The sequence below is a fragment of the Phodopus roborovskii genome, unplaced genomic scaffold, assembly GCF_943737965.1.
Source record: "Phodopus roborovskii unplaced genomic scaffold, PHOROB, whole genome shotgun sequence".
Lineage (NCBI taxonomy): Eukaryota > Metazoa > Chordata > Mammalia > Rodentia > Cricetidae > Phodopus > Phodopus roborovskii.
In genome coordinates this window covers 9698629-9709480 of record NW_026126448.1, presented here as the reverse complement: position 1 = coordinate 9709480, position 10852 = coordinate 9698629, and the positions used below count along the sequence as shown (strand labels likewise).

The 10852-nt window shown below is 50.2% G+C and overlaps 1 protein-coding gene across 1 annotated transcript; it reads left to right on the top strand.

Annotated features, from left to right (window-relative positions):
* The first annotated feature begins 8397 nt into the window (after positions 1-8397).
* Positions 8398-10492, top strand: Guca2b (guanylate cyclase activator 2B). Its single transcript, XM_051188316.1, has 3 exons — positions 8398-8507; positions 9414-9600; positions 10238-10492. The coding sequence occupies exons 1-3, from the start codon at positions 8415-8417 to the stop codon at positions 10297-10299; spliced, it is 342 nt and encodes a 113-aa protein (XP_051044273.1). The 5' UTR covers positions 8398-8414; the 3' UTR covers positions 10300-10492.
* Positions 10493-10852: the final 360 nt, after the last annotated feature.

The following is a 10852-nucleotide window of genomic DNA, read 5'->3' as shown; positions in this document are numbered from 1 at the left end:
CATGAGCCAACATTGCCACCTCTTTGAGGCTGCAGGAATCCAGCTCCTTCTGTAGGGCACACTCATGGACTGGAAGGGTCTCATCCTTCTCTCATCACTGTGTGAGCCCCTAGCAGGGACATCTGGAGGGAATGCGGATGCTGGAGCATCTGTCAAAGATCTAAGAGCCCAGCCGAGAGGACCAAGCTGTGCCATGGCCACAGCTGCCTGTGGATCTCTGATGAGTCATCAATCTCCTTGTGGTCATGTCCTCCATACAGAGGGTGCAGTTTTGTGTCACCTCTGAAGTGTGAAGGACCTGTGTGCTCAGAACAAGACTTCCCATGAGCCCTTGGTGCAGGTGGTGCTCACAGTACACACACACACACACACACACACACACACACACACACACACACACACTGCCCTGCTTCCTAGTCAGGGGTGTGGCTTCCATCTACCATCAGAGGGAGCTGGTGCTCAAGGAAGGCATGGCTTACCCATAATCCCACAGCAATGGGGCTTCAGCTCTGGCTAATGCCAATCACAGCCTCCAGACAGCGCTGGGGACAGGCAGGGTGGTTTGAGAAAGGGGAGAGAACTTTCTGATGCACCATGGGGCCTACCAGACCTTCCACCAACTAACAGGCTCTCAGACTGTGGTGTTAGGCCTGCCTGCCCCCGCTCCAACCCCCATCCTTTCATACCATGCCACACCATCATTCTTCCCTCAAAGTTTCCTGCATAGAGAAGGCCCATACTCCCACCTAACCCCCTCTATAGTTCGGCATGTGTGGCCTCACCTCCGGTACCCTCTACACTCACACACACTCACAAACACACTAACACACAAAAACTCCAAAACACATATTCACATAGACTACTCACATTATCCACCCACATATGTGATCACATATGCCCTCACTCTCACACATACAGACAGGTACATACACACACCATTCCCACACACTGGACACACACATTCTCCTATACATACATACCCATACTCTCCCATGTATGCTTACACATTCCTATACATGTTCCCAAAAGGGTTTGGGCATGCTCACACACAGATGCAAACCTTCCCACAACACACACACACACACACACACACACACACACACACACACACACACACCAACTGTCACAAGGAGGAAGCCAGAGACACTGAGATACTGTCAGAGGCCCTCACTGCCACCCCAACAGGCAATTCTCACTAGGCAAATCTGGGCTCTAGGGAAGGCATGTCATTCTTCAGTGAGTTCTACCTAAACTGCCCTTGGCTACCCAATTTCAGCATCAGGCCAGTGCCCTGAGCTCAGCCTCTGCCTTCTCTGTGGCCCAGCGTTGCTTACCTCAGTATCTACCACCTAAAGGTACCAGCAGGAACTCCCCCAAATGATCTCACGCAGCACCTTAAAGGGGCACCGCTAGTGAAGGCTGCCCTGTTGTGCGGGTAGGACACCAAAACACTTTCCACAGAGCTCATCCTTCTCCTGCAGTGTTCCATGTTCATCACAAGGGGACAGCCTTGACCCACTTCCTGTGGTGGCCATGTGCCCAACCCATCCCCCACAACTGGGATAAGGACCTTGAACCTGGAACGAATATAAATAAATAAACCTGGAAGGCGTGTGCGTGCCTGTGTAGGAAAGTCTGCTACACTGTGATTTCAACAACTCCCTGCAGGGTCTTCCGGGGCAGCTCGGTTTGGGGGTTGGACCCCTATGTCCACCCTTGTCTGTGTTACCCTTCGGCTTAAAGTGTCTAGTAAACACCCCTACTTCTGCCAGCTTTTCTCTTAAGCACATTCTATCAGGCTTTCCTGCCTGCTGTCCTCAGAATCCGTCTTCTAAGGTCACCAATGACATTTACGTTATCAAACCCAGGACTTCTCAGTCATCACTTTTCCTAGTGTCACCACAACCTTTGGCCCGACCAGCACACCCTCCATCCTAAACCACTAATGCTGCTCTTCAGCCACTCCTCCCTACCCTGCTGGTCCTTCTCCTGGGCCTCAGCTCCAATGTCATGGATCTCTCCTCTCCAGCCAGTCATTCTCTTTGATCTAGGTTCGGAACTCCAGGCAGCAGATGGTGACATTTCTATCTCCACTCATATATGTGGCCCGTGTCTCAGACTTGACATTGTCAAGACCAAACGTGCTCCCCAATCTGTCCTATTCATTCCTGCTTCTCATCTTTGTCAAGGGCAGCATTCAGCGTTTAACTAGCTATGACCTTAGCTTTGTGCTAGGCTCCTTTCTTCCATCAGTCTTTATTCCCAGGCACACAGAAAAGTCCTGGACTCTGACTTCAAACCCTGGCTTCTAGAACCCAGTCTCTCTCACCATTCTCTGCCTTGCCTGCCCAGGTGGCCACTGGCTCTGCATTGTGTCTTTCATCCCAGGTGTTTGTCACACCCCGTTTACTGATGCTGCCATTGGGAAATTAAATCATTGAGAAACCCCAAGTCTTTGATGCACATGACACGCAGAAAGGATTAGTTTCTGGAAATTGTTTCACAAGTATGAAAATAATAACAGTTACTGAACAGCCACCATGTTCCAGGAAGGAGCTGCATGGATGACTGTGGTTTCTGGGAGGTGAGAAATTCCCAAGACTAAACCCACCCATGGGTGGAATTGATGCTTGAGTTGTATGTGTTTATTCATTCAGTGCTTTAAGTATTTGCTGAGCACCGGTCATGTGCCAGGTATGGTTTTGGAAAAACACAAACAAGCAAATTACAAATTCTAACAGCTTTCATTACAATGGAAAGATGCAGTGTGGAGGGATGAATGGATGGGTGGATGATGGATGGATGGATGGATGGATGGATGGATGGATGGATGGAAAGAGAGACAAACAGATGATGAAGATAGATGGATAGATAAATAGCAGATGCTACAAACAAATTCAGCCATGTATAGTAATAGGGGCAGCTCTCAAGATAGGAGGGTGAGGAAAGATCTCTTTGAGGGAGGGATATTTAAGCAGAGGGGCCTGGGTAAAGAGCAAAGGTCTGAGGCAAGAGGGCTTTGGTGAGGTTTTTCTTTTTCCAAAGTTCAACAGGGTTAAAGCCCTGGAGAAGTTGGAAAGAGAAGCAGACCTCCACATAATAAAGGCTACGTGGCAAACTTATAGCCAGTGTTATACTAAATGGGGACTCTTGAGGACATTTCCTCTAGGATCTGGGATTCACATGGTACAATCTCTCTACTCACACTCACTGCTGTACTTGACCCTTCGAGAGGAGACCAGTGGGTTAAGAAAAAGAAAGTTTGAATGAGACGAGCAAAACATTTCAAGATACAAAAAGGGACTCCAACAACACAGGAAACAGTCCTAATGATTGGCAAATGGGGTTGAAATTGAAGAGGCTCGATTCATGAAACAAAGAAGCTTCTGCACAGAAGAGCCAGAGTGGAGAGACAGGCTACAGATGGTAGAGAAGCTATCTGCTCATCACACAGGCATTAACATCCAGGGAGAACACATAACTGTAAAACTTAAACACTATCAGGTGTGGTGGCACACGGAGGAGTGGGAGGTGGGTCTACAGGGGTTCCAAGCTAGCTAGGACTGCATAATGAGACCCTGTCTCAAAACACACACACACACACGCACACACACACACACACACACACACACGCATATAGACACACGCACGCACACACACACACGCACACAAGCTGAACAGACATTTCTCAAAAAGAAAAACAAATGAACAAATGGCCAATAAATATTTGAAGATGCGTTCAACATCATTAGCCTCAAAGAAACACAAAGCTTAACTGTTTGGAGAGCCTCTCTCACCTTAGTCAGAATGACTATGATCAAGAAAAGAAATGACAGCAAATGCTGGCAAGGCTGTAGGGAAAGAGGAAATCTCATCCACTGCCCATGGGAGTGGGAACTGGTGCACCAGCTATGGAAACCAGAATGCAGGTTCTTCAACACAGAAACTGGATCGACCATGTGACCCAGCTGCACCACTCAAGCATATTCTTAAACGGACTCTGTGGCAACACACCACAGAGATCTATGCACATCCACTTTTGTAGGTGCACTGTCCACAGCACCCAGGAAATGGAACCAGCGGCGATGAGGACATGGAACAACGACACTTGAGTATGAAGATACCATGGCAAAACCGTTGCTCTGTGTACTAACCTCAAATATAATAAAAACATAGTTGGAAGGGCACGGGAGCTAAAGGGGTTGATGAATCCCAAAGAGCAAAGGGCAACATTTTGGAGCTGAAGTCAAAGCAGAAGAGAGTGTGCCCAAGGCAACCCATAGATGGAAGAGAGTAGGAAGCTGTATCCGGTTGGAGCAGTGATAGCTACCCGCTAACTCGGATCTTCCCAGGGTCATGCTGACTGATGTGTGGACAAAGGCCAGAAGGGGTGCCAGTGTGAGCTCAATGAGTCAGCTCGGATGCTTGTGACAGCTCATTGTTTAGTTAAACACCAACTAGATGTTGCTCTGAAAAGATCATTTTAGATATGGTTAATATTGATACTTAATACTCCAGGAGTACAGATGCTTGCCCTCCATGCTATGGGAGCAGGACTTCAGTCAGTTGGCCATCTTAAGAGCAGAGATGAAGACTTTCTCAGAGGAGAGGTTGAGCCTGGAGACTGAACACGGGCCCACCACCTGCACCTCTAAAGGATGCACTGCCCTGAGATCTGATTCCAGGTTGCCCCTGTGTGTGGGCTTCAGAGTTCTGCCCATGATTAGGAGGGACAACCACAAGATGGAATGGGTCTAGGATCTTCTCCCAGAAGCCACACACATATAGGCCGGGAGAGGCTAGGAGAGAGAGAGAGAGAGACAGACAGACAGACATGAGACAGAATCTCTAAGTGGTGTGTTTCAGGCAAGTGCTGCACCCACATTACCCAGTACTCAGGAGACAGAGACATGAGGAACTCTGAGTTCTGGGCCAGCCTGGTCTACATAGTGAAACTCAGTCCGAAATAAAACAAAAACCATAAAACACAAAAGGAGGCATAGGCTCCAGTTCCAGAAGGTGGCACTAAGATGTGGTTACAGTGGTATCTATTTTCTCCACACAGGGTGTGAAGGTCAACATTTAACAACTCCATAGGGAAGGGGTCACTGGGAATAGTTATCTAAGGTAAACATGTGGATCAATCTCATTGAGGAACTGGGCAAAAGTGGGTAAAATTAGCAACTGTCACACCCCAGTGTGAAAACATCCAGCCTATATTTAAAATAGACACAAGGCAACTTAAAATGATAAGAACTCACAACAGCCTGCCTCGACTCTTAGCTAAATTATCAGCCTGTCAACCTGCCCTACCCAAGACCTGTCAGTCTTGATAGTCACATGACCCAGTTCCTCAAAGTAAATCTAGATAGAAAACAGATAAACAGATTGGTAGTTGATTGACAGATAGGTGAACAGATCCTATTTCTCTGGAGAAATACAGAACAGATACTGTTTCTCTGGGGACCTCTGCCTAACACTGCTGTTACAACAATTCATGAAACCAAGGATGATAGCTTGGATCCTTCATTCTTAGTGGTGAGGTGAGGCCTGATTGGTTGGAAGCTAAGAATATTCTGAAAGTCAATACAGCTGAACCTGAAAGCATTGAACTTGGCAAATGAGCAAGAGGTGTCAAGAATGACTCCGTAAGTTTTGACCTGACAGCTTGGGCACCTGGTAATATAATCAGCGATGACAAGAAAGGCTGAGGAGGTAGATAGATTGATTGGGGGGGAGGGGCGGGTTAGGCTAGGCACTCCCAGAGACTAGAGGCTTGGAATTCCTTGCAGCTGGATGACACTACCAAAGTAGGTAACTGTAGGAAGAGGACAGAGACCCAAGGACGAGTCCTGGTGCCCTGTGAGTTCTAACTTTGAGGGCCAAGGAAACCGAAAAGAAATGGTCAAGGATGTCAGAAACCTGGAAAGCCCATATACCCACAGCCAAGTGAACAACAAACTCTGAGAAATGCTCCTTGGGGAAACTGGGGTGCCACAAAAGTGGATACCAAGCAGGGACTCAATATGGAGAGAATAGCAGCTAAGCCTACAGAGGTGAGCTGTCCCCCATCCTCATCTGTGTGAGTTTCCACGGGCTGCTCTGGCAGTGGCTTCCCAGGTCCATAAAGACAGAAGTGCCCCAATGACACCAGGTAACATAAATGAGCTGGTCAGAGTGGCAAGAGGATTTGCATCTGTGGCCAAGTTGGCTTTGATGGATGGTGGGTCATTCATGAAGAGATTAGGAGGAGGTGGGGTTGGAAATTTTGAGTGTTGTCAGGCAGAAGAGGAAGTCATGATTCATTCCCAGGGAATGATGGCCATGTGCTGAGCCCTAGCTGGAAGAGCCAGCAGCTGGAGAAAGGAAGTCGAGCTCTGCCACAGGGCCTTCAGACTCTGAAGACTGACTCCTGCCTCTTGATACAGGGGCCAGCGGGCTGAGCTTATCCCATTGAAAGAATGGCAATCAAGCAGGCTCATGACAGTTTCCAACACTGGGAACCAGTCATTTTTCTACAAATTGGAAGCTAAAACCTCAGGTTGTATCACTTATATGAGGTGACATGGCTAAGCAAACCCAGTGCTTTGGATAGGGTGGCACTGAGTCCAGCCTGTCAAGGCTGGGGGTCACACCTGTCATCTCCTTGGGTTTAGAAACAGGGCTTGTCTGGGAGGATTCCATGGAAAAGAACATGTGGGGAGGCCATCTTCTGTTGCAGGTGTCCCTGGCACGTGCTGAAATTATCTGTCTGGGGACAGGGGAGTCACTGGCTCCCCAGGACAAGGGCTGTTAGTTTTCACGACACCGGTTAAGTTCCTCACTGTGTTCTTGACTTCAGTGGTGAGAAAGCGGAGACTCGTGGAGGGTAAGCAGGGTCACATGGTGGGGAACTGCAGGAGCCTGGGTCCAAACTCAGGTCTCCATACCTCCAAGGCCCGTGCTTCTTTTTCTATAGCCACGCAGGCTGAGCACAGGTAGGGGTTCTGAACAGAATACCGGCGGGTTCCTCCTGCTCCCCGGGGGGAGCATGGCAGAGTACCTCGTCATGCCTTGCATTACTCATAATCAAGCATTTGAGCTACTGTTATCTGACAGTTAGCATCTTGTGGAGAAGAGAATGGGAGACTCCAAAGGCTGCAGAATAAAGGACGAAGTCTAGATTCAAAGCGAAACATAAGAGACTCCAAAGTTCACTTGGGCATTTTATCTATTTCAGTGCAAGATAAGAGGGAAGGCTAGGTGTTCTGGGAGTTGAGGTGTATCACAAATGCATAAGCAGGACTGGTCTGTAGGAGCACATGATAATTTGTTCATTTAGCTACCAAATCTGAGGGACTGTAGGTGCCCAGGTAGGCTATGATGGATTCAGCTCAGGCTCATGCTGGGGTACCTGCCACATGTCAATCTGTTCCTGGCCCAGCGCTGCCCCTGCAGGTCCACTGTTTAGAGTTGCTGGGCTTGGCAACTGTGATAGCACCCTCAAAGCCTTCACCCTTTCCCCTCTGACCTGACCTTCGCCCATAGGGGAGGTGGGCTGTGAGGTTAAAGGACCTGTTACAGATGACTCAGCCAGGGAATGAAGATAACTCAAGGGGCTGGAGCCCATCATGCCTACAGTCACCTTTGTGGCTTCTCATAGGCCTGCGTGATGGGAAAGTAAAGAAAACTTCAGTGAGACATGATGTGAGTCCCCAGGGGCATGCAGCGGCTGCTCCAAGGCTGGCCCTGAGCCCCTGTCACTTTCTATGACACCTGGGCCCTTTCTTTCACACCATATTGGTCTGCTGGCTACAGATATGGGTCACATACAAGCCAGGGTCCTTGGGTACAAATGGGAAATGGCAGGCAGAGGGCTGGGCAAGGACTGGTTAGAGGCTGGTCTTTCCAAACCCACTTCAGGGTTTGGAGCAGAATGTTGGACTTGGGTGAAGTTAGCACTGGAGAGCCCTGATGTCATCCTTGTGTGTCCACCTTGCTCTGAGCCATCTGCCTGCACCGTTCACTCAAAGATAGGGGCTGACCTGGGCTAAAGACGTGGCTCGAGTCACTTTGACCTGGGGCAAAGCACTGGTCGTGCTTTCCTGAGTCTCCACCTTCCCCCTCCTCCCAGGTGTGGAGGAGAGAACGGAGAGCAAAGTAGTTCGAGATATTCCCACAGAACCTTATTCATGAGAAGTCCTTGGCAGACCATGTTCCCACACATCTGGATTCCCCATCATCATCATCACCCCCACCCCCTTCCTGGGAACCAACTCTGAATTTGTCAAAGAGCCAGGCTTCTGTCAACCCCACCCCAGTGATACAGTTAATAAATGACCAGAGTGCTGGACCCTGGCCTATAAGGGGCTGCTGGCCAGGAGGCAGGAGGCAGCCAGGTGGCCAGTGGAGGAAGCAGGACCCAGAGACCTGAGATGAGAGGCAGGGCCATGTCGGGAAGCCGACTGTGGGCTGTCACGGTCCTGCTGCTGCTGCTGCTGCAGGGTGTGCAGTCTGTCTACATCAAGGTGAGACCCCCAGCCAGCCTACCTTTTGCCTGAAGGACCGGAGCTCTCAGCTCAGCATCCAGTCTAGACCAAGACACCTGCTGGGTGGAGGCTGCAGGAGTGTCCACAGCAACAGTGATAGAGATGATGATGAGAGAAACCTGGCTTTTCAGCTCTGCTCTCCCTTGAAGTCAGCACAGCCACAGTATAAGAAGGAGATGAGGGTCAGCCTTAGAGGGGCATAGAGGGAAGGAGACCCCTCTCGGGCTCTCTCCCTTGTGCTTACCCACAGGGGTAAGTCACAGAAGGGTTTCCCTGTGCAGGGACCTTTGTGCTCACTAAAGGATGCATAGTGCAAGGCCCAGGCGAACACGTTCCAGGCAGAGCAAAGGCCAGAAAAGGGGAACATGGACTTCAGTGTCTTCCAGGGACTATAAGCTGGGTGGGGCATGGAATTGGGCCTGGCCACAGTGTGGCAGGGTGCTGCTGGTCTTGCTAAACTTGTGTGACTGTAATTAGGTATCTGTATCTGGCAAGGTTCCTAGGAGGATAAAAGGGTCTAGGAGGGGTTGAGAGGATCAGTGTCACCAGAGAGTCGCCAGGCCAGTGCCGAGAAAGGACCTGTTAGCTGGTCTGTCTGGTGCCAGGTTCCCACAAGGGAAGGTCAGGTCACGTGGGGAAGAAACAGATAGATGCAGTCAAAAATAGATATGCAAGGGTCTTCCCTTGCCGCAGCCCACAGCCTGTGACAGAAGGCGTCTAAAGCTGTTGGTGGCAGATCACAAGCTTTCCTCCTCGTGAGATGCGTCCCCAGTGACGCACAGAGAATATTCTGGAGGACCCATGGGATTTTGATGGCCCCAGTCTCGTGGCATTGCCTGCTCCTAGCCAGTGCCTAATGACCTCTCACCCCTCCCTTCTTGGCAGTATGGTGGCTTCCAAGTGCATCTGGAATCAGTGAAGAAGCTGAGTGAGTTGGAGAAGCAGCAGATGTCCAACCCTCAGCTGAAGACCAGTAGCCTCCAACCCGCTGTGTGCCATGACCCCGCCCTGCCCCTGGACCTCCAGCCTGTTTGTGCCTCCCAGGAGGCTGTCAGCATCTTCAAGGCCTTGAGTAAGCACAGTCCCTCAGATCTTCCTGCCCTTCTATGTGTGTCCTACCCCACCTCTCCACTGTCGGTTATTTTTGTTAGGCAACCCAGAGGCTATGAACAGGGAGTTTGGAGGGCACGGCCTCACTGTCCCCAGAACTGTCCCAGTTCGGGCATATTGAGTCAAGTGGAAAGTAATCACACAGCCCTAAGAAGGCCTTCGAAGACCTCACAAATGTGGGGAAGGAGTCTCAGATGCCACAGACATGATTCCATGGGATGCATCCATCTGATCCATCTGGTGGGTGTCAGAAGGGAGCAGAAGAACTGGGCACATGCCGTTGCAATCAGAAGGCATTCTGTGTCTCTGCTTTGTGCGGGCCCTGATCCTTCTGCCTGGACCCTTTCTGTAGCACTCAGGTCAGGTGGCTCAGCCCATTTGGTAGATAAGAAAGCTCTGACCAGGAGAGGAAGTACCTTGTGAGCCCCTGCTAGGAAGGACAGCACATGAGAGAGGCATCTAGGCCCTGTCCCCCTCACCCTGAATTCAGAGCTTAAGGAAGACATCAGACCCTTTTCCCAGCAGCTCCTGGCCAACAGCATCTGTAACCACTGGTCCCCAAGGCCCAATTTCAACTAACCTTTCTTCTTCCTCCACAGGGACCATCGCCACTGACGAATGTGAGCTGTGTATGAATGTTGCCTGTACAGGCTGTGGCTGAAATGGCCCTGAGTGTCTTAAGCCCACTCCAGACACCTACCCCCCCCCAGTCCACCCTATCTGTCGTACTCAGGCATCATTGGAATAATAACCCCCTCCCAGCATAGCTGGATCTATGACGAGGCAATGGGACACAGCGCTGGCACATTTGGCCTCCAGGCAGCTGCACCCGAATAAAGATGCTACCCACAAAATCACGTGTCCCTCTCTTCATTTCTGGACTGTGTGGGGGTCATATTGAGAAGCTGGATGGGAAGAAAAAACAGGCAAAACTGAAGATAGGAATTCTCCACCAAACATTCCCAAGTTCAGGGAACTGACTCATGGTACCCACTTCCCAGGTGAGGTAGTCCAGAGTAGCTCAGACTCACGGGACCTTCTCCCCTGGACTAATTCAGGGCTTTCCAACTCCAGGGCCAGAGCTCATGACAGAGAGGAGTTGGGCATAGGCAAGGGTATGTTTGGGATGGGGTGTCGCCAACTGGTGCCCTCCCCAAATCAGGAGACTTTGTTCTCCACAGCCTGCAGGAACTCTACACTTATCCGGTGCATTC

Bases quoted from the DNA above. Each gene is read 5' to 3' on its own strand.
- Guca2b (XM_051188316.1), top strand. From the start codon at position 8,415: ATGAGAGGCAGGGCCATGTCGGGAAGCCGACTGTGGGCTGTCACGGTC. The intron at 8,508-9,413 runs GTGAGACCCCCA...CCTTCTTGGCAG, and splicing joins TGCAGTCTGTCTACATCAAG to TATGGTGGCTTCCAAGTGCA. The intron at 9,601-10,237 runs GTAAGCACAGTC...CTTCCTCCACAG, and splicing joins CAGCATCTTCAAGGCCTTGA to GGACCATCGCCACTGACGAA.